The 24,891-nt window shown below is 38.5% G+C and overlaps 1 protein-coding gene across 4 annotated transcripts in view; it reads left to right on the top strand.

Annotated features, from left to right (window-relative positions):
- LOC106867904 (calcium uniporter protein, mitochondrial) overlaps positions 1-24,891 on the top strand; it is a 189,448-nt gene that overhangs the window by 138,403 nt on the left and 26,154 nt on the right. For 2 of the 4 annotated variants that reach the window (XM_052973982.2, XM_052973977.2), the window contains 2 exons: positions 4,343-4,390; positions 21,651-21,814. In XM_052973982.2, the coding sequence (XP_052829942.1) occupies positions 4,343-4,390; positions 21,651-21,814 (212 nt within the window). The remainder of the gene's footprint in view (positions 1-4,342; positions 4,391-21,650; positions 21,815-24,891) is intronic. The other 2 variants (XM_052973989.2, XM_052973985.2) reach the window with 1 other exon arrangement.

Below are 24,891 nucleotides of genomic sequence, written 5' to 3'. Positions count from 1 at the left end.
CTCGTCAAATTTAATATTTAAATACATAACAACATATTTTTTTATTTTTTTTTAAAGATCATTGTAAAGGTTTAAAATTATGAACAAATATCAACAAAAAAGTGCATTGTTTTTCTTTAATTTTTTTGTCTTTGTTAACATTTTATTTACAATATGATTTCTTGAATTACATTTTGAAATTGGTTTGAGGAAGGAGATTTTCCATCTTATATTTGTCATGTTTGTGTGTCTTGCTTGTATTTATCTTGTGGTGGTGTATGGGAGTGAATGAGTTTCCAATAGTTATCTTGAAATTATATAAGAATAATTTAAACACACTATTTACACTTGACGGATATTTGTCCTCATCTTGTTTGTGGTTAACACAACGTTTTGGCTGATATACCCTCCAGCCTTCATCAGGTGTCTTGGGAAAATTTTGGACATGGGTTCTCATTCCTAAGATTTTGTTTTTTTCAAAGTTGTTGTTGTTATTATTCAGGTCACTGCCTGGAATTGAACTCGGAATCTTGGGGTTAGTAGCCTGCGCTCTTAACTACTACGCCATACGCCTGTTGCCATATGTTGCTTCATCAGGTCGTTAAGAAATTCCTTTCCTAACCATGTGGTGCTGAGTTCACTCCCATTATGTGATTTCTTGAGTAGGTGTCTTCTATAACCTCAGGTCTTCAGAATGGAATTTGGTTGATGAAAACTATGGAAGTTCGTTGTGCATGTGTGTAGGTAACATCTTCATTATCATTATTATTCAGGTCACTGCCTGGAATCGAACTCGGAATCTTGGGGTTAGTAGCCCACACTCTTAGCCACTATGCCATATACCCGTGGGCATATCTGTCAAACATAAATAATGTATCTTCATAATTGTTTTACATCCACATTTTATGCTTGTGTGTGTGTGTGTGTGTGTGTGTGTGTGTGTGTGTGTGTGTACGTGTACGTGTGTACACCTGTACAAGATGTGTCAAAACATGTAAGTCAGGTATTGTATTAAATAAGGTTCCAATATATTTGACTAAAACCTTTTGACACTGTATTCCAGCATGGCCACACTCGATTAGCTAAAAACCAATTCAAAGAAAAATAAAAGTTCGATATCAGGAAGTTTTATGCAAGACATTCTAGAATTTTATGAATTTTGACACTTTTCCACTTTTGTGTTATAGATTTAACATTGGATTAAATAATGACCCTTTCTACTGCTGGGTACAAGGGCTGAAATTTCGTGTGGAGAGTAGTGTCAATTACTTTGACCCCAGTATTTAACTGGTTTATTTTTTCTTGTCCCCAAAAGGATGAAACACAAAGTTAACCTTGGCAGAACTTGAACTCAGAACATAGGCAGCTTGCCATTCTGCAAATAAAGTAATAAGAATAATAATAATCATAAATGTCTGTTTCTCCATGCTGGCATGGGTTGGATGGTTTGACTGAAAACTGGTAAGGTGGTGGTAGGGGAGGTTTGCACCAGGTTCCAATTTGATATGGTCAGGGTTTCTATGACTGGATGCTCTTCCTAACACCAACCAATGTTTTACACCTTTTTTACATGGCTGCCAATTACGCAACACTGGTATTGGCTTTGATCTCACTTGGCTTGACAAGTCTTCTTCTCAAGCACTGAGGCCCAGCATTTGAACAGTGCTTTTTATATGTCAGTTATGCAATCTAGATGTATTGCAAAAATCAGCATTACTCGGAGCTGCATGCATACCATGTAAAGTACTGTCTGTCTGAGGTGTATGTTGTGCCTTGACAGACTACAAATCCTCGGAAGACACACAATTCTTCAATCTGCATCACAATATTGGATACTGTGCAATATCTTCAATAATAATAATAATAATAATAATGAACCAAATTCGTTGACTGGCACCCGTGCCAGTGGGGCGCAAAGAACACCATCCGAGCGTGATCATTGCCAGAGCAGCTGTCTGGCTTCCGTGCCAGTGGCACGTAAATAGCACCATTTGAGCGTGGTCGTTACCAGCATTACCTTACTGGCACTTCTTCCGGTGGCATGTGAAAAAAACATTTGAGCGAGGCCGTTGCCAGTGCCGCTGGACTGGCTCCTGTGCAGGTGGCACATATAAAACAACATTTGAGCGTAGCCGTTGCCAGTTCCGCCTGACTGGCCCTCATGCCGGTGGCACGTAAAAAGCACCCACTACACTCTCGGAGTGGTTGGCATTAGGAAGGGCATCCAGCTGTAGAAACTCTACCAAATCAGATTAGAGACTGGTGCAGCCATCTGGTTCGCCAGTCCTCAGTCAAATCGTCCAACCCATGCTAGCATGGAAAGCAGACGTTAAACGATGATGATGAATATTTCTCTTTAATATTAGAAATATTGTCATTAGACTTCTTCAAAATATTTATTTTTCTTTGTTGTGTGTGTCACTGTTCTGAATGTTTTAAATTCATTGAAATTTGTTTCCATCAGTTTTAAGTGAATTTTATTATTGATTCTTAGTTACATTTTAAAGTTTTCTATTTAATATTGCTAATATTGAAGTTCTGTATTTTGTGATCTATATATATCCCTGTATAGAATCCATTTTTAGACTGTAGCTTGGTATATATTGATATGTTTTGGGATGTTTTGATCTGTAGGGCAGGTGGGGCCAGTATTTGCCCTGATTTCAATCTATCCTGAAACATCAGCTGAACATGATTGGAAATGAAATCGGTCACCATAAGGGTCTTCAACTGTTCTTTTAACCTACTTAACTAGTTTATACAATAGAATCTATTAAAGTACTGCTACCCCAACACAGATGTGGAATTCTTTTATAAACTGCCAGAGTTCATTTGACATAAACAACGAAGCAGTGGTCTTCATATATTTCAACAGAGACACTAACCTGACAGGTTTTTGTAAACCATTACAAAAGATTTGATATTCAGGTCTAATCCTTCCTGAGACCAATGTCTTAAATGATAGTTTTGTCTTGTTTAAATTCAGTAAAACTAGTTTTTATAAAATGGATTTTTCTCCATAAAATATTCTTTCATGACACAAGGTGCTGTGACATAAGTCGTGTAACAATGTCTTTGTCAGCTGCTGTATTCAAAAACACCATAGAAATCCTCTGGTTAAACAAACACACACTATCTCTCTCTCTCTCTCTCTCTCTCTCTCTTTCTCTCTCTCTCTCTCTCTCTCTTTCTCTCTCTCTCTCTCTCTCTTTCTCTCTCTCTCTTTCTCTCTCTCTCTCTCTCTCTCTCTCTCTCTTTCTCTCTCTCTCTTTCTCTCTCTCTCTCTCTCTCTCTCTCTCTCTCTCTCTTTCTCTCTCTCTCTCTTTCTCTCTCTCTCTCTCTCTCTCTCTCTCTCATGCATACACACACACACACACACACACAGTGAAAATATCTCTTAGGTTGTTTCTGCATTCCTTGTCTTGCAGTGTTTCTTATAAATGTCTTTAATTAAGTCACAATAAGTCTTCAACCAACAAGGCAGCCTCTATGTCATCACTCAACCTGCAAAAATTAACAGCCAAACTTCCCTCAATGCTACCATTAAAAAAATGAAAGAAAAAACCCAGCCCATATTGCATAGTCAAGTCTTTTGTAGATTACAAATGGGAAAAGAGACTGCTTGGTGTATGGCTACAACCCGTTTTGTTTATAAGCTGGCTTGATCAAGGCTGACCTATGGTTACAATATCAGCAATAAATTTCTGATAAAACCACACTGTAAAGATATTGATAGTGTATTGCTTTTTGATGTTTTGCTCATCTGGACACCTCTGGCTGATGTGAAAGCACAAGAACCAGAATAAAGTATTTTCCAACAGAGGCCATCACTACATTCTGCAAAAAGCTAATGTTTTAACACAGAAAAAAAAAAATGTCCTGAAGACTGATTCCTGGAGTCAGAGACCAAGATGATGATGGATGGATGGAATGCTTTTGATCATAGGGTTGTTGTCTCTGGGCTGCTGACCTCAAGTGTAAGGTTGTCTCTGTTGTTTGCTCAAAATGAAATATCTCCCTTGTGAAATAAGGAGAGATATAAGTGTGTAGCCACAAGCAAAGCTCTTTCCTAGCCACTTTTCAACTTGACTACTTTTTCATATATTGTTTATGTAAATTGGATTTAATTATTCAGCATCTTCATAATATAATGAGATGCAAAAACTGTGCCACTGATACATTTTCAAGGGATATTTTTTTCTTTTCTGTTAATATTTCCTCAAAATAAAAAAGAGTATTCTGAAGAATTTCTTTCTTTTGTTCTTAACAAAATATTTATGCTTTTCAGAGTTTTCATGATTGCAGTTTTAGTTTTGTTCAAATCTTTCTGCTAATTCATTTTGTCATTATTATTATTATTTAGAAATACCTTTATGTAAAAGACATTATGCAGGGAAGAAAGGAAATAATGGTAATTTTCGTTTCTGATCTCTCTCTCTCTCTTTTTATATGTGTGTGTGTGTGTGTGTGTGTGTGTGTGTGTGTGTGTGTGTGTGTGTGTATAAGTATAATATAAGTATAATAGAATACAAAGTAAATATCTTATGATATTTACTTTGTATTATATTATACTCATTTATTGTGCTTTTACTTATGAATTTTTCTATATGTGACTGGATTTTCATTGATGAGTTCATGAACCTTGGTTCTTTTCCCTAAAACTATATATATATATATATATATTTAATACTGTGAAACTTAATTTAATTTTAATTTTTAATAAATTGATTTTAATTGAGTTTTTACCTGTAATTTTGGATTTTTATCCCCAATATTATTATTATTATTATATATATATAAGAAACTGAAAACTTCTCAAATTATTTGGAATTTCTTCTGATCTTCAGACAATAGTGATGAATAAAGTACAAAGAAAAATAGCCACATATATATATATATGTGTGTGTGTGTGTGAGTATATAATAGAATGTGTTGAAAATATTTCAAATGATAAGTGTTGACTGGATGCAGGAAAAATCCCATTAAGCTTCATTTGTTGAGGCCCCTGTTTGAAAAGGTTCCATAATAGGAAAGCTCAAGACAGGATAGAAGGTGACTTGGAGTTATGGCAGTGACTGAAAAAAAATAGAACAATAGTGGTCATCACCATCATCGTTTAATGTCAGTTTTCCATGCTGGCATGGGTTGGATGGTTTGACTAAGGACTGGCAAGCAAGGAGGCCACACCAGGCTCTAATCTGATCTGACAGTGTTTCTACAGCTGGATGCCCTTCCTAATGCCAACCACTCCGAGAGTGTAGTGGGTGTACAGAAAAATGTGTTATGAAAAGTCAACAGAATTTGGATGCAATCAAAGTTGGTGCACAGGTGATAGGTCTATATATAGAGTTATACCTATATATCTGTGTGTAACTATACACACTATAGTTAGGTGTGTATATGTGCCATCGACCACTGCTTTCTCTCCCCTCTCCTATATTTCATTCTTATCTCGCATCTTACCCCCTCCCCATACTGGTGTTTCCCCCATCAGCTGCATCCCCACCCTTGTTCATCTCTCATTACATTAACCTCTACTTCCACCTGCTTTTACCCCCTCCCCCTTGCCCTCTGATGAGTACTCACATACTCTCTCATCCCCTCCCATCACCCCCTATCCATATCCTCCCCCTCTTGAGAGCTTGTTCTGGCACTCCATCACTATTTTCCTTTCATCTCCCTCAGCCATGTTTATCCCCTCTATAACAAGACACCTGTGCTTGCCCCTCTATCATACTTTAGCCTTTCAACCCCTGGCATAAAGCCATCCACCTCCACCTCCTGAATGCTTCCTAGTAGTAGGGGCTTTTCGTTTTTCCTTTTCCTCTGTTCTTTTCTATCTTACAAGTTACATGGCAAACTCACTTGTGTTGGTGGCACAAAAAAAAGGCACCGAGTCCACTCTGTAAAGTGGTTGGCATTAGGAAGGGCATCCAGCTGTAGAGACCATGCAAAAGATGACACTGGAGCTTGAGAGAGCCCTGTAGCTTACCAATTTACCTGTGAAACCACCTTAACCCATGCCAGCATGAAAAGCGGATGTTAAATGATGATGATGGTGATGATATTTTCCCCTTTCCACTTGAGACAACCATGTATCTCCCCTGCAGCCGAGTACCTGTTTCTGTCCCCCAATCATGCTTTAGCCTTTCAACACCTGGTAAAAAGTCCCTTCCTACCCATCTCTCCCAAATATCACCCCCTTACACACACAAGCACTTTGTTGGGGGAGATTTTTCCTGTTCTTTTCACATCTTGCAAGTTACTTGGCAACCATACTAATGCCAGTGGCACAAAAAAAGTGTAAAGTGATTGGCATTAAGAAGGGCGTCCACCTATACAGCCCTTATCAGAGCTAACACTGAAACCTGACAGTTTTGATAAATGATAATTATATATCATCATCATCATTGTTTAACATTCACTTCCCCGACTGGCATTGGTTGGATGGTTTCACATGGAACTGGCCAGCTGGAAGCTGTCCAAGCTCCAACTGTTGGTTATATATAACTCTGTCTCAGATGAGTGATTGTGTGTTATGCATTTGCTAATTGTTTCAGGGGCCTTTGTAGTTGTCAGCTGATACAGACAGTTTGTTACCTTTGACCCTGAAGGGCATTGAGGATGTAACACTTTCCGCTAAGTGGACTGGAGCAATTTGAAATTAAGTGTTTTGCTCAAGGGCACACTGCATTGCCCCATTTAGAGATTGAACCTAACACCCTTAGCCACTTGGCTTTACACACTGCACACTCACAAGTCTGTACAAAGGCTTGGAGTCTAACAACATACAGCAACATCTCCTTTTTATGTTGGTATTATTGATAAAGGAGACTAATATTAGATGAGGCGGTAGTTAGGAGGACTACCATCTGCAAGAAAGGTTAAAAGTACATTTCTGAAGTTCTGTGTATAAGAGTCCTTGACAGGATATGTGCCGTTTTTCACATATCTTCAACTAGGAATTTCCTTGATCATACGAGGAAGCTAGATCCATGATTAAACCAAGTGAACATCAAATATATATCTGGGTCTCTTATATTGAGCAAGTTTTCTTTTCAGAGTAAATGAAGGAGAGCCTTTTCTAGTGAATCTGTGCAATCATCATCATCATCATAGTTTTTCATGAAGACATTATCCAAGCCAGTTCTTATGTGGAGTTATATTCCTCGTAAGCAGGACGCCATGTCTCATGCTTACATTTTTTATCTTACTCAAATTTGTGTTCTTAATAGATTTTGATTACAATTTATTCATATGCATATTTAAATAATTTTAATTCACTCTAGTTTCCCCCCTACCCACACACAGTTTTCTTTATATATTTTCACTCGATGGTTCCTTTCTAAGAACTTCCCCTATAAACCATTTACAGTATAATCACAGACTTCATTTTATTCAGTAATTTGTATGGCACATAATCCTTTCCCCTGTATTTTCTGTATGCATATATTATTAATATTTTTTCTCCTAGTCCCTATCATCACCTTATATTCGGCTCTGTCCACGCAGTTTGGTCACTCCTTTTATTGAATATTTTTCAATTAGGAACTTCAGCAAATAGAATGGGCTATTTTCTTCAGCATCCTACATGTTCTATTTCATAATCGGTGGGTGGGCTATGTATGTATGTTTGTCCTTTTTCTTGTCAGTTTCCTGAGTTTCATCTGAAGATTAGTAACAAAACACTCCGAGTAATGATTTGTAAAGTTTTCAGTCTAATACTTATACCTCTACTTTCTGTATTGAGCACTCTCTTACTGATATTGTGTTCATATGCAGGGTGTGGCAGGAAAACCTGATGGATTTTAAAATGACAATAATTTGACTGATGGCTGGGGTGACAATCATGACCTTGATGATGCTGATGCCATTTCAATAATTATGAAACACTGAATGTATATCATGAGGCTTTTGCGAAATGACCCACAGGAAAAGGCAAATGAAACTTTTCCAAGCAAAATTTCCTGTTGCATTTTAACGACCCTCATAATGGGTGGAAAACTTTTGGTTTACTAAAAAAGAAACCACAATGAGCTGTGTGAACAACCGATAATATTGAGACATAGAAAACAGTCCTTGCCATTCTGCTGCTGCACTTGGCATTTTGTTTGTGAAGAATGCTGCAGCCTAATTTAGATATTTATCCTTGTATGGTTATGGTTTTGCAAGAAATAAGTCAGCTGAAAAGCACCAGATAACACATCCGGGAACCCTTTCCATGAATGATGGAGCACATTTCCATCTGTTAGATTTCATAAACAAAATAAATTTACTTTTGATTGGAATCCATGACATCTTAATGAGAATCCTATACACTGTGAACATGTAACGATGCCGAGATGTGTGGCAAACTGTGATTGCTCCATACTGGGCTTACAATAACAATGAATTCTGATGATTCTGGTTTCATGTTGTGCAATGTAACAGCACAGGGATCAGCCAAACAGTAAGATTATCCTTCTATGGACATTATTAAAGAATCCATATGCTGACCATGCCATTCCCCAACATGCTGACCTATCATGGCCTGTTCAATTACTTGTCCTTTTAGTTTGTGATTATTCTCTTTTACGGCAACTTCAAAGGGAATGGATTTGTCTTAGAAATGGTATGGCACAATATGTAAAATAAGCAAACATTTCAATGATGTTATTATTGAAACTAAATCAGCTGCTGTGTTTATAAATGGCACACTTTGTTCTCTACATTTACTCAATAAAGGTTACTAATTATCTTATGTTTACCAACATTCTATTAATTTAAAAGCCATCAGGTTTCCCTGTCAAGCCCCGTGTGTGTGTGTGTGTGTCTGTAAATTTGAGAATATATGAGGAGAATGTATTTTCATGCAAAGTTTACTAAAATTAATTATCAAATTATGTCAAATTTAGATCTACAATATACTGTAGAACTTAAGTGTAAATAATTGAACAAAGATACGTCAAAATATTCAATATTCTTCTTATAATTTCTCACTTGCCATGTGTCACACAGACGTATGTATAAGAAATATATACGTATATGTTGCCTCCATCAGTAGGGACAAAAGACAACACTATGTGAAAATTACTGTGAACGTATGTGCATGTATGTGTGTATGTATATATATATACACACACACACACAGAGACATATAGATACTGTAGTAAGCACAAATCAAAATATTGGCTAATCAACTAAAACATCAGGCTTTGCCATTTAAAACCTTGGTGCAAAGTGGCAGACCGTCCAAATTTAATGTTAAAAAAACAGATAGGAACTATAATGATAATAATAATAATTATCAGTGCTTTGAGAATAATAGCAAATGGTGCTCTTAAACACTGTGGTGAAATATCAGAAAACTCAACTACAAAATATTTTTCTCCTGAGTACTGCGCACTTCCTAAGAATAACCGTTTCAAAGTCACAAATATTACAACAAACTTTTAACAGAATCTTAAGTCTCAGTATCTGGTCTCTTTTCCTTGCTAATCATAAATAACAGCCATAGGAAAATGGCCATCTTGCTTTTTGTTGAAGTCCGAGATTTGGAACAATTTTTATGAAACAAATGCAACAAAAATAATAATTTTGGTTTCAAATTTTGGCATGAGGCCAGCAATTTTGGGGGTGGGGTTAAATCAATTACATCAACCCCAGTGCTCAACTGGTACTTATTTTATCCACCCTGTAAGGATGAAAGGCAAAGTGGACCTCAGTGGGATTTGAACTCAGAATGTAAAGATGGACGTCATGTTTTGGCTTCAAACAAAAGGTGTATGTGAGTGTATGTGGACATATATATGCGTGTGTGTGTGTGTGTAGTTATTGTGATTTTTGTAGAATTATAATTTCAATGATAACCTGCTGTTGTAGATAAATATCATTTTTTGTTTAGATTGCCTTTTTTGAGTTTCTGTTTTACTTCAAAATTATTTCTGTTCACTGATGATGATGCTGATGGTTTGTAGAGATGTTGTTGTTGTTGTTTGTAGCATTAACATGGAACCAACCTTCCTACTGCATAGTATTTAGCTGCGGCTGATTACCGTTCCTGTGTTTGCGTTGGCTGCAGTGGTTGCCATTTCTGTTCTTTAGTTGCTGTGGTTGTGTGTTGTTTCTGTTGTAGCGCAAGTGATTGTGTGTCATTTCAGTTTCAATTATTTTATGTGATAGAACAAAGGAACTTTTCAGCAGTTATTTATCTTTTGTAAGTTCAAAACTACAAAACAATCACCTTTTCAGCTTCATCTTGTTTACAAATTTAAAAAAAAAAATTCCTTTTTCAACTGTTTAATCAACCTTTCTAATTCATTTTTAATCAAAACATTTTTTTCGATATTTGTTTCTGATGTGTAACAATCTTCATGTAAATATTTACAAATGAAGTTTAACTTTTACAATTTCAATATATTTCAAATATATAGAATTTGTAAATCATGTATGTGTTTATGTGTATCTCTCTCTCTCTCTCTCTTTCTCTCTCTCGTTGCTATTATGTTAAACTGTCGTGTGGCCAAATGTGTTTTTTTTTTTTTTATATTTATTTTTGCTTGAAATAGCTGGTTCTTTTGGTCAAAGTATCGTATCTCCAGCTGCTTCAGATGCCAAGATCTGAAAATTGTTAAAGTGTAGTCCAACGGTTTTTGCTATGGAATGGTGAAGCCATTTGTTCATTTTCTGAAAAAGTAACATTTTGGACTTATGGCACTTTTGCATAATAGCAATGATATTTCTATTAAAAAAAACTGAATACTGTAAAACTGTTTAATCTTGTTTGTTTGTAAGCAAGAAACTAATTACTTACATAATACAAGCAGTCACCCATCTAAGTACTCACATCGAGCCTAGATGGGTGACCGCTTTGGAAACCTAGGTGCTGTAAGCATCCCACACTTTTTCATGGTGGTGCTCCAGCATGACCACAGTCACTTGGCTGAAACGCATAAATAAATAAATAGTAGTGATGATGAAACCCATGAATTGAATGACATGCTTAAATGAAGTAACAGTTAATGGTGGTAGTAGTAGTAGTAGTAGTAAGTAATGATACTATTCTGTGCAGTGAATAACTAAATGAAAGTCAATATCACATAATTGCATAGGATATAGGATAGCAGCATAGTTCATAAGATTGTAGCTAAATGTTATTGATGAATGTAGAATTACAGGAAAACATGGACATACTCTAATTCTGAAAATTGGTGCATTTCAACTTAAAACGTAGCCTCGGGGTCAATATCTGGTTGAAATGCTATCAGCTAAGTTATGGGGATTCAGAATAATACTTATTGGGATAAAGACAGTCCTATATAATCTCAGACAAAAATCAGATTACATTTCTGGAATGATATTGGGATATATTAGTATATAAAGAATAATGTGATTTATTATATATTTGTATATCAGCATTTATATTACATTTATATATATTACTGATATTTCTTGCTGTCTGCATGGCTCTGTAGTTAAGAAGTATGTTTTGCCAGGTTTGATCTCATTCTGTGGTATAGGATGGGTCATTTTTTCCAAAGACGGATTTTTTCTGAGTGAAATTTTTGAGGTGAAAACTGTGAAGAAGCCTGCTTTATAATATATATATATATATATATATATATATATATATATATATATATATATATTCACATGTGTGTTAGTGTGTGTGTCTATTACCGAAATCAAATTTTTATCTCATGACTGAAGTTTGATGAAACTGCAGTATCGTGAAACGTGAATGGTAAGATAATAAAAGCTCATTCTTCACATGCATTGAGCTTTTCCTTTCTCATTTGTTCAGCTTAATTCAATGTTTGAGAGACGGATGGGTGGCTGAATGGAAGATTCATCATCGAAATGAACTTTAAAACAATTTCAAAAGAGCATCCAGGTGAAAATATTTGGGCCTTTTTGTTTTTTGATTTCATTACACACTCCATGTGGCAGGGCAGACACTATATGTGTTAGGTAGTGGCCAGCCTATAGGATTTGATATTTCATCTGTAATGGTTAGCTAGTGTGGGGTGAGATAACTGGTTGAGTGGTGTTGGGTTGAATGTCGGCTTGTGTGTCATGCTGGCTGCAGGGTGCAAATGTATCTGGTCGATAGAAGACCATTGTAGGCAAACAGAAATCATATTATACCCTGCAGTTGTATGTGGGCCAATTAGGGCTAGGATTATCATCCTGGTTTCCATTAACAGGTGAGAATAGAATGAATTTTTTTTTTTATGGATGCTGCAGCCTGTTGCAGTTTCTGTTGCTTCTCATGGAATTGACAATTATAAACTTCAGATGAATAAAAGCAGATGCTCTATTTTGACGTTGGGAAAGATTGTTTCCTTGGTCTCAGAGTATCTCAATAAAGTTGTTCAGGAAGATGTTTTCCCTATTCCTATGCCTGAAGAAATACAAGAATTGCATAAATATTCCTTTGAAACTATTGGCTGCTATGCCTTTGTGGTGTTTTGTGATGCCATCAATTGGTTGTAGGGTAGTTTTGTAGATGGCACCCTTTGAGAAGCAGGGTCCTCCCAGTGGGCAGTTGGCTGGATTTCAGCAGCTAGAGTACAAGCAAAGACTATGTGGCCTGCATGTTTATTTCTGTAGCAGTGTGCAATGTTTGAAGCAACATTATCTAAGTGCAGGCTGCTAACCTCAATGTTATGAGCATTAAAGAGTTTATAATAGGTTTTCTTGGGAAATGCTCTAATTAGTAACTGGAAGTTTCTAACTACATTAGTCAGTTCATATGGAGTGAATGGTAGCTTAAACCAGATTACTTTTTTTTGCTTTTTAACTCACTTTGGGATATTAATGAATCTTTCATAATCACTTATCAATAGAACCACTCCTTCCTAGTGCCTTGCTTTAATGAAGCACTGCACTTTTGAAGACCTCATTGTCCACTGAGAGATTGGACTTCCTTTCTGCTGATTCCTGTCACTATATACACATATACATACATGTGTGTGTGTGTGTGTGTGTGTGCATATATGTATACATGTATTTATTATTCCTAAACAAAAATATTATTGACAGTGACTTTGAAATTTCAACCAGCTAACCCATCATCAGACTGTGATGCATTGAAGTTAATCTTGGCTTTATGTAGTCTCTGTTGTGTTAAAGTCTTCCTTTGGTGTGTAGGTTTGAGTGGAAGGTAATTAGGTTGTAGGGTGGGGTGTGATAGAGAGGTGTTTTGGAGAAGTTCTTATTGTTTAGAATTTATTCATGTATGTAGATCTTCACCAATGGATAACATAAATGTATGTATATATGTATGTTTATATGTGTGTGTATGTGTATATACACATAACTGTAAAGTACAATGAAAGACAGGATTTGTGAGAGTAATAAAATACTAGAGCAGAGGTATGTAGATATGTTCTGTGTGCCAGAGGTAAGATGAAGATGCCTTCAACTGGATTCTTCATGGGCAAATTACATGTGTATAAACTCTTTTAAGTAGGCAGCAGAAATGATATTGGCAGTGGAGGCCGAAAGATGGGGAGATAAAGTAACTGAGGTGGTCATTTTGCATGATAGGATAGTTAGTTGGATACTAGTCTTAGCGGAATCAGCAGTTACACTTATTCCTGCCTAAGCTTCACAATCTAGGTTGACAAGTGATTAGAAGAACTATGAGGTCCTTTCACCAATTACCTTTTAACAATGACTTTATTATGCTGGCTGGTGACATGACTGAACATGTTGGGTGACACTCCACTGGATTTCATAATGTGCATAGAGATTAGTGTTTTAGCTCTGGAAATGAGGAAGAGACAAGGCTGCTGGTGAGGATTTGATTCTATGAGGAAGACTACTTCAGGAAGCCACCTCAGCAAGCCTATGAATATGGTGAACACTGAAGCCAAGTTGTCTACGTTCTCACCAGAAAATGTGATAAATGGATACCTAAAGGTAAAGTGTTTGCCAGGCAGAAAATGGACAACTGTACACAGGTTCGTGGAGCAAGAAAGGAAACCAGTCTAGAAAAGAAAGATATGGAAGCTCAAAGACCTTGCAAACCTGTAAAAATTTAGGAAGGCAATCCATCTGTAAATCCTGCAGCTCCAGTCAAACTCTCCAACCTATGCCATTATGGTAAACAAACTTTAGAGGAAGATGATATATATGTAAACATACATGTTTCCATTTATTTGTGTGTGTGTGTGTGTATACACCCTGCCACATACACACGTACACACATTCGCGTAGGCATGGCTGTGTTGTAAGAATTTTAATTCCCAACCATATGTTTCTGAGTTCAGTCTCACTGTGTGGCACTTTGGGCGTCTTTTACTATATGCCTGGGTTGATCAAAGATTTGTGAGTAGATTTGGTAGATAGAAACTAAAAGAAGCCCATTGTACACACACACACACACACACACACATAATTCTTTAACGAGAATGGTACTGGCAGTGACTTTGAAGTTTTGGCCAGCTAAGCCATCATCAGGTGTGTGTGTGTGTGTGTAATATATGCAGACTCGCTAGATGGCCATGTCTGGAACACTAATCATAAAGTTTGCTGAATTAGGTGTGAGTTGAGTATTAACAACTACTACCACCACTACTTATTAACATTGTCACTAATTTTGTTTTTAATGGTGTCTCATATTGGATATAACTATGAGGCAATGGACTTGCTCTGTATAGTATTGGCTCTCTGTGAGGCTGTTGAGAAATTAAATATTCTAATGATGCCATTATATTGCATCAATATTTTTGATTGAGAATTAATGAATGTCTTCTGAAATTGTAAAAACAAATTTTGAAATTACAGTCGCCTCATTTGATTAGTAAACAATGGTCAAGAAATCCAACCTCTGCATTTGATAGGTTTTTAAGGTTTTTTACTTAAAAATCTATTGTTAACCCTTTGACTGGTTTCAGTTACTGAACTGTCACCATGCTGGTGCCCTCCCTCATCAATTCTTTTGGGCTGAGTTCTTTTTTAATTTTTTAAATCTCTTTTTGTTAAATGACAACATTGCCTTTGATGTAACTTTGACTGATTTACTTTAGTAAACAGTGGTATAGACAAGTATACAGGCACACACACACACATGACAATATCTTAGCTGGGCAAAACTTCAGAGTCACTGTTAATAATATTCCTGTTTAAGTTTCATAAATTTTTACTCTACAAAAATATAGATAACGCATCAGATTAATATGAAATTGTTGTAACTGATTATAAAAACAAACGGTAACGTAACATTATCTCTGTGCATGCACGTGCACACACACACACACACACGTGATGATGATGATGATGATGATAGCTGTGTGGTTGAACCTAAAATGTTTGCTTTGCAATCACATAGGTCTGAGTTCAATCCTATAATGCTGCAGAAACCTTTTGTTGCCCAGCAACAGATGAGTGAAACTGGGGGGGGGGGGGGGGAACAGAAACTGTACACAAGTTGGATGTGGACACACACACACACATGTGTGTGTGTCCACATCCAACTTGTGTACAGCTTCTGTCCTCCCTGTTTCACTCATCTGTTGCGGGACAACAAAAGGTTTCTGCAGCATTATAGGATTGAACTCAGACCTATGTGATTGCAAAGCAAACATTTTAGGTTCATACCACACAGCTATCATCACCATCATCATCATCATCGTTTAATGTCTGCTTTCCATGCTGGCATGGATTGGACAGTTTGACAGGACCTGGTAAGCCAGGGAGCTGTGCAGACTCCAGTTGTCTGTTGTAGCATGTTTTTTATGGCTGGATACCCTTCCGAATGCCAACCACTTTACAGAGTGTCCACTGGTGCATTTATGCAACCCCACCATAAGTGCATTTTATGTGGCACCAGCATCTGTAAAGGACAAGCCTGCATGTATGACTGACAGCAGTTTTACTCAGCTATGGCTGCGTTTATGTATGAATATCTGTGTCTGTTTTCGCTACAGTCACATGGTTATACATGCACCTATGCACACCCACCCACCCACCCACATTACATCTAATGAAAAATGCACCAATGTGAAATATAAAACCTAAAAGATCTTTCTTCCTCCTTTCTTACCTGTTTACTGCTCTAATTGGTTCTTAAATGAATTAAATTATCATCATCATCATCATCATCGTTTAACGTCCGCTTTCCATGCTAGCATGGGTTGGACGATTTGACTGAGGACTGGTGAAACCGGATGGCAACACCAGGCTCCAGTCTGATTTAGCAGAGTTTCTACAGCTGGATGCCCTTCCTAACGCCAACCACTCAGAGAGTGTAGTGGGTGCTTTTACGTGTCACCTGCACGAAAACGGCCACGCTCGAAATGGTGTCTTTTATGTGCCACCCTCACAAGCCAGTCCAGGGGCACTGGCAACGATCTCGCTCGAAAATCCTACAGGAGCCAGTCAGGCGGTACTGGCAACGGCCACGCTCAAAATGGTGCATCTCATGTGCCACCCGCACAAGAACCAGTCCAGGGGCACTTGCAACGATCTTACTTGGCTTGCCGGGTCTTCTCACGCACAGCACATTTCCAAAGGTCTCGGTCAGTAGTCATCGCCTCGGTGAGGCCCAATGTACGAAGGTCTTGCCTCACCACCTCAGCCCAGGTCTTCCTGGGCCTACCTCTTCCACGGGTTCCCTCAACTGTTAGGGTGTGGCACTTTTTCACGCAGCTATCCTCCTCCATTCTCACCACATGTCCATACCAGCGCAATCGTCTCTCTTGCACACCACAACTGATGCTTCTAATGTTCAGCTTTTCTCTCAAGATACTTACACTCTGACGGGTATTCACATTGACATTACACATCCAACGGAGCATACTGGCTTCATTCCTTGCGAGCTTACGTATGTCCTCAGCAGTTACAGCCCATGTTTCACTGCCATGTAGCATGGTTGTTCGTACGCATGCGTCATACAGTCTGCCTTTTACTCTGAGTGAGAGTCCCTTTGTCGCCAGCAGGGGTAAGAGCTCTCTAAACTTTGCCCAGGCTATTCTTATTCTAGCAGCTACACTTTCAGCGCACCCACCCCCACTACTAACTTGGTCGCCCAGATAGCGGAAGCTATCGACTACCTCTAGTTTTTCACCCTGGAATGAGATAGAAGTTGTTTCCTGTTTGTTTGCAGTATTTATTGCACCTGAACATCTGCCACAAACAAAAACTAACTTGCTAGTTAACCTGCCTTTGATGTTGCTGCACCTCTTATGTGTCCATAGCTTGCACCGGGTACATCTTATAGAGTTACTACCTACTCCTTTTCTACATACTGAGCAGGGCCATCTACCTGAAGGGGTTTGTGTTTTATCTACCTTCCTACTTATTAGGATTTTGGTTTTAGCTAGGTTGACTCTAAGGCCCTTCAATTCTAGACCTTGCTTCCACACCTGAAACTTCTCCTCTAGTTCTGATAGTGACTCCGCAATTAGGGCAAGGTCATCAGCATAGAGGAGCTCCCAGGGGAAACCTGTCTTGAACTCCTCTGTGATTGCCTGGAGGACTATGGTAAATAAGAGGGGGCTGAGGACGGAACCTTGGTGGACCCCTACCTCTACCCGGAATTCATTGCTGTACTCATTTCCAACCCTCACCTTACTGGCAGCATCTCTGTACATGGCTCGCACAGCTTTCACTAACCATTCTTCTATCCCAAGTTTCCTCATTGACCACCAGATAAGGGATCGGGGGACCCTGTCAAAGGCATTCTCCATGTCAACGAAAGCCAGGTACAGAGGTTTATGTTTAGCTAGGTATTTCTCCTGCAACTGTCTCACTAGAAATAAGGCATCAGTAGTGCTTTTACCTGGCACGAACCCAAACTGCAGCTCATCTAAATTGATTCGCTCCCTAATTAGTTGGGCTATGACCCTCTCTGTAACTTTCATAACCTGATCTAACAGCTTGATGCCTCTGTAATTATTTGTATCTAAAGCGTCACCTTTACCTTTGTAGCAGTTGACTATGATGCTGCTACACCAGTCATTGGGTATGACTCCTTCGTGTATCACCTGGTTCGTAATACGGGTGACTAGGCTATAGCCAACAATGCCAGATATTTTGAGCATCTCTGCAGTGATTCCTGATGGGCCGGGGGCTTTCCCGGTCTTCATACTCTTAATTGCTTTATCTACCCTGGTACTATCAACTCGGATAGCTGGTCCCTCTATTGGGTCGACATACGGCAGGCTCTCTTTCTCCCATTCATTCTCTTAGTTAAGCAATCTATCGTAGTGGCATCTCCAGACCTCTTTCTTTGCATCCTCATTTAATGCAAGCGTACCATCATCCATGCGAACACATCTCTCTCCTACACTGTCTTGCAACACGAAATACCTCGAGTCTTTGGTCCTCACGGCGCAGAACATTGGCAAATCTTTCCTTATCTGCTTCCCCTCTGGCTAAATAAACCTGTCGCCTAGCCTCCCTTCTGGCACATTGGTACAATTCCCTGCTACCACCGCTCTTCCAGTCCTTCCAAGCCTGTTTCTTTTGTCTAATAGCCCTGTCTACCTCCTTGTTCCACCACCACGTTACTCTGGGTCGGGAGGGGACCTTACACCACCCACAAATCTGGTCGGTGGCTTTCAACAGGTTGTCCCGCAGAAATCTCCAATTGTCTTCCACGTTGTATGATGCTATATCCCCTTCTATTTCGTTAGATGCTTCAAGTAACTTGTCTCTAAGTCTCTGTCCGTTTGCAGGGTCTTTAAGCTTCCACACCCTTCTTCTCCAAGCCTGTCTAATTCTGGGCACCCATTTTGCCTTGATCCCAAAGTCGCTAACTACTAATCTATGTTGTGGGGTACATTCTTCGCCAGGGTAGGTTTTGGCATTTATAAGCCGCCCTCTTTCCCTATTTCTGGCGAGGATGTAGTCGATTTGGCTAGAGTGTCTGCCGGAGCGGTAGGTGACTAGGTGACTGGCAGGTTTCCTGAAGTTGGTATTGCAGACCATAAGATCGGTTGCATCACAGAACTCCAGCAGTCTGGTTCCCTCCTCGTTGCGGGAACCGAAGCCATAGCCTCCATGTATGCCATGGAAGCCTCCAGCACGACGTCTGACATGACCGTTGAAGTCTCCAGCCACAAAGAGAAGGTCCCTGTCACTCGTCGACGAGGTAGTTTGCAAGAGGGTGTCATAGAATTGGTCTTTCAGACCATCTGGTAGCCCCGGTTGAGGTGCATAGGCTGAGATGACAGTAGCTAATCTATGATGAAGCACTAGTCTGATCTTAAGTACTCTGTCACTTACTCTAACGACCTCGATTACCTTATCCACCCATTTCTCCGCTAGAAGTATTCCTACGCCCCCGACCCCGTCAGTGTTCCCTGCCCAGAAAATCTTGTACCTGTGTTCTTTGCCTGTGAGGAACCTCGCAGAACCTCCTCTCCATCTTACTTCCTGGATGCAGCACATATCTACGCGTCTCCGTTCAAGCATCTCAACAATTTCACCAGATCTACCTTTCAGCATGCCGACGTTGAGAGTGCCAATCCTAACAGTATGGGTGTTGGGGGTGTGGGCCTGTAGCCTGGGAAGGGGAAAAGCAGTGTCGTGTACCTGAAAAGAAAACTTGCAATTGGAAGAATTCATAAGCAAAACAGTACCTACAACCTGCAAACATTTCTCAAACTTAATGCGCTACCCAAAGGTAGGGGAGAGGATGGCCAAGGCCACTAGATGGGTTCCGGGAGACAGCCGAGGTTGACAGGATGACAGAGGAATGAACTTCCGGTGGAGGGGATGACAGAGGAATGAACTTCCGGTGGCGGGGGTGGGAGGGCGGGTTACCGCCATCCAGTAGATAGGGCTCTTAATTGTAGATTTTAAATATTTGAGAGACAACAATGCATAAATCGTAATTTTTAAAAGAGCAATGAATTCTAGGTGAGTAGAATATAACGTAGCATGGATTTAGGGCTCTTAATTGTAGATTTTAAATATTTGAGAGACAACAATGCATAAATCGTAATTTTTAAAAGAGCAATGAATTCTAGGTGAGTAGAATATAACGTAGCATGGATTTAGGGCTCTTAATTGTAGATTTTAAATATTTGAGAGACAACAATGCATAAATCGTAATTTTTAAAAGAGCAATGAATTCTAGGTGAGTAGAATATAACGTAGCATGGATTTAGGGCTCTTAATTGTAGATTTTAAATATTTGAGAGACAACAATGCATAAATCGTAATCTTTAAAAGAGCAATGAATTCTAGGTGAGTAGAATATAACGTAGCATGGATTTAGGAAGCTTAGAAAATGAATAAGTATGAATTTAAGACAACTGAATTCAATTGAATTTCATGGAGAGAAACAAGATAAATAATAGAGGGCAAACTAAAGCGCGAAGGTATGAGATGTTTGAGGCCGTAAATAAATAAAAAATCTCTATCTTATCTGCATCTTGGAGATTTCGTCGTAGTATGTCAGCGAGATAATTTCTGCTTTAGAATTAAATTACAAATGAGTGTTCCACTAATAACTAGTTTAAAAGCTTTTAGATGTTTGCCATGCTCTTCTCTACCTAGTTTGTCTGTTCCTTTATCAACACTGATTGGCATGTATTAAATAAATATAAAATGATATTATAATAAAATACTTATTGAATTTGGTCTCTATGAAGTAGCCTACCTTTAAAATGTTCTCACATATTTGTTTAATTCTATTCTGTAGATGGTTTATGAAATGATTATCACCATTATTATTTCTTTACTTGGAAAGAAAAGCAGGCTACTATTGTCAGACCTAAAAATTCTTTACAGAGGCTGTATTCCAATAAATTAGGAGAATGGAAAGCCAATTATAATTCTTTATTTGAAAATTTAAATTTATTGAAGATGTATTATTTTATGCCTACTGAGATGCATTTGTTAACTAAACCCAAGAAAAAATTTCTACAAATAGAGAAATATTTTTTTTTATTGTGTTTCAAAAATACTGAGTAATTGAAGGAATAGGGACTTAAAATCTAATAATAACCATTGTTTTGTAACATGATTTTAAAAATATGTTTTTAACTGAATACCTTTTTTGTTTTTTTTTTAATTATTTGACTACAAATAGCTTTCAAAGCAGCAGTGGATATTAGGGATGTGACTTCACAGAGATATGACACATATTTGTGTTGTTTGGAGAAAGTCATTAAATAATTACAGTCGGAACTCGGATGAGGTTCCAACAACAAAAGATAAAAACTTGAAATTTTGTCGTTGCTTTTCAACTCTGTTCAATATAAATGTTATTATTTTATCAAACTGTTTCGTTAAAACGTGTTCTTACTAATTCTTTAACTCTTTCAAATCCAGAACCCCTGCTGCTTCTCTTATAAAACGCTTCCATACAACTGGTTTTACAGTAAAATTTATCTGATATGCTGATCTGATTATTCTAAGATCCATTTTTTTTGACGGTCAAATTTAGTGACTTGAAATTTCAATCACTTTGCACTTGAAATTGAATCTTTTTAAGAAAAATGCTTTCATTTTTCTTTATTCTAATAACCTTTAATAGAATCTTTATTTTACTAACTTATGTTCTGCTTCTCTGTTAATAAAACCATTTTTGTCCTGTTTTGTTTGTATAAAACCCCTTTGTTTTTTTTTTTTGTTTTTTTTTTTCAGTCAAAATTTCTTTCTCTCCATTTAAATGTTTAATCTTTGTTTTCTTTCTTAACTGCATAAAATATCCATTTCTGTATTATTTCCAGCTTTTCTGCTTGGTAATGAAAGTGTAGAAAAACTTTCTGATATCAAGATGTTAGTGTCTCAGTTATATAGCACACTAAACATTGAACAATACCAATTAGAAAGAGAAAACGATTTGCTACAGAGGTTAGAGGATCTTAAACTTCAACTGGAACCACTAGAAAAGGTAACGTTTTTCTTCTGTTTGTTTCTAAACTAAAATTTAAACTGATTCTGATTAATTAATAAATTCATAGCAGTTGAATTGTTTTGATAATTCAAATTCAATTTTCTAAACTGTTTTTAACCTTAAAAATGTTAATACTTCTTCAAGAACATTGTAAAATAAAGACATATTCCACACAACCTTTTAATTATATTCCAACAATCTCAAGGAGTCCATAAAATAAAACACAGGAATAGGGAATCCCTCACTTTGCTGGTTAGAAAAGTGAGTTTAGTGAGAGGAGTTGATGCTTATTTAGACTCGTTGAAGACATCGAATTCTTTTTGTGCCACTGTGTCCACTCCTTGCTTACTCCTTTGCTGAGACCACACACAAGAATCTGTACCTCTGTCTTTTTGGGTTATCAAAAACCTACCTAAGTCCTATGCCTTCATCTTGTCATTTGTACATAACTATTCATCTTTGCTCCAACATCTCTTCAATTTCACCTGACCTACATCTCATAGTTATTGATGCTAGCCTGAAGTTTTAAACCATTCAGGGAAAGTAGCGTGTCAGTAGGTGGATAGCTTAAAAGTACGAGAGTCTGTGTGAGTGTTCTGGTCATGTCTGAAAGGTGTCACACTGGTCAGTCATTTCCAACTTTATCTAATACTTATTCTTTCATTTACTAAAGAATTCATTACAAAATAATTATCAACATATGTCAGGTGTTAGTCCTAATATCTGAGATTTCACAAGTTTTGATGCATTGGAAAATGAGGCTGTTTAAAATGTAGTCTTCACTATATTGTCTGGAGCTTGTGTCAAGAATAGGTTTTTGAAGGAATTAGGTTAGTGTGGTGGGGGGATGAAACGGTGAGGTAAAGTGCTGGAAGGTAGAACACATAGTTTTTTTATTCTAATTAAAGCATTCATCATCATCATTGTTTAACGTCCGTTTTCCATGCTGGCATGGGTTGGACAGTTTGACTGAGGTCTGGAGAGCCAGAATGCTTCACCAGGCTCCAATCTGATCTGGCAGTGTTTCTACAACTGGGTGCCCTTCCTAATGCCAACCACTCCGAGAGTGTAGTGGGTGCTTTTTTACGTGCCACCGGCACAGGAACCAGTCAGGGGGTACTGGCTTTGGTCATGTCTGCATAGTGCTTTTTACATGCCACCAGCATGGGAGTCAGTTGGGGTACTGGCATCGGCCATGTTCGGATGGTGCTTTTGATGTGCCACTGGCATGGGAGCCAGTCAGGGGACACTGGCATTGACCACGTTCAGATGATGCATTTTATATCGCACCGGAATGGCAGCCAGTCAGGGAGCACTGGCCACAGCTGTGATTTTGGTTTTACTTGACTCAACAGGTCTTCTCAAGCATATCATATCATCCAACACATCAAGGCTACTCTTAAATGGGTCGGACATGCAACACTGGCATCGGCCATGGCTGTAATCTCACTTGGCTTGCTGGGTTTTCTCAATCACAACATATTTCCAAAGGTCCCGGTCTCCTGTCATTGCCTCTGTGAGGCCCAATGTTTGAGGGTCATGCTTCACCATTTCATCCCAAGTCTTCCTGGGTCTACTTCTTCCACAGGATCCTTCCACAGGATCCTTCCACAGTTAGGGGTGGCAATTCCTTACACAGCTCTCCTCATCCATACGCAACACATGACCATACCAGCGCAGTCGTCTCTCTCTTGCACACCACATATGATGCTTCTTATGCCCAACTCTCCCCTCAGGGTGTTTATACTCTGTCATGTATGCACACTGACATTACACATCCAGCGAATCCTACTAGCTTCATTTCTTTCAACCCTACGCATCTCCTCAGCAGTCACGTTGCATGTTTCACTGCCATGTAGCATGGCAGTTTGCACACATGTATCACACAGTCTACCTTTCACCCTGAGCAGCAGAAATAGGAGCTCCCTGAACTTTGCCCACACTACTCTTATTCTAGCAGCTACACTCTCAGAGCCACCACCCAAACTACTGACTTGGTTGCCTAGATTGCAGAAGCTATTAACTACTTCTAGTTTCTCCCCCTGGCATGTGATGGAATCTGTTTTCTGTACATCTTCAGTGTTTATGGCCCCTGTGCATCTGCTATACACAAAAACTATCTTCCCAGTTAACCTTCCTTTGATGTTGCTGCGCCTTTTATGTGTCCATAGCTTACACTGGGTACATCATAAGGAGTTTCTACCGATGCCTTTTCTACAGATCAAGGGGTTTGTGATCTGTCAGCCTTCCCACTTAATAAGACTTTGGTTCTTGCTAGATTAACCCTAAGGCCCTTTGATTCTAGACCTTTGCTGCCTGCAGCCTACAGTACCATACTATCTGTTCTTTTCAACTAATACTTTCCTGATAATTCTGGCCGTGCCAAGGAGGCAAACCTTTTGTAGCAGTTCGACTGGGCACACTATTCTGAATTATTATTGCCTTTCATCCTTTCAGGGTTGATAAATTAAGTACCAGTTGAACTCGGGGGGAGGGGGATTGATGTAATCGATACATACCCCTGCCCCCCAAATGGCTGCCCTTGTAACAAAATTTGAAATCATTATTATTATTATTATTATTGTTATTATTATTATTACTGAGTGAGAGAGCAGAACACATCATCAAAATGATGCTGGAGTGCAAATATACGAAGCCCATTATACCCATCATGACTACATGTTTGATAAGGGTACTCCAGGTACATACATCACAACCATACATGTGTAATGTGGTGATCTCATTTTAAGATAAACAGTGCATGACCTTGCAGGTAGGGTCCAGTTAGCATTTTCATCTGGTCAAGAAGCCCATCCCGCTCAAAAGGTCCCTGAATAAGGTTTGTTTAAGGATGTTGAGCAAAACACCCATGTTTCCAGAGGTGAATTATTCAAACCCCAAAGAATTCCTCTCAACACTTGGCTATGATGCTCCCCCACTACTTCTGCTCATCATCAGAGATGCACATATCATCAGCCACCAAGGGACATGCTCAACTGGTTAAGGTCAAACAACTGACAAGAAGCAAATCTGTGGTATTGAGCAGAATATTTGCTGTAGCCCATCTTTTATAC

This window comes from Octopus bimaculoides, chromosome 1 (genome assembly GCF_046866305.1).
Source record: "Octopus bimaculoides isolate indiv1 chromosome 1, ASM4686630v1, whole genome shotgun sequence".
NCBI lineage: Eukaryota > Metazoa > Mollusca > Cephalopoda > Octopoda > Octopodidae > Octopus > Octopus bimaculoides.
This window is presented reverse-complemented; position numbering and strand designations above follow the sequence as displayed.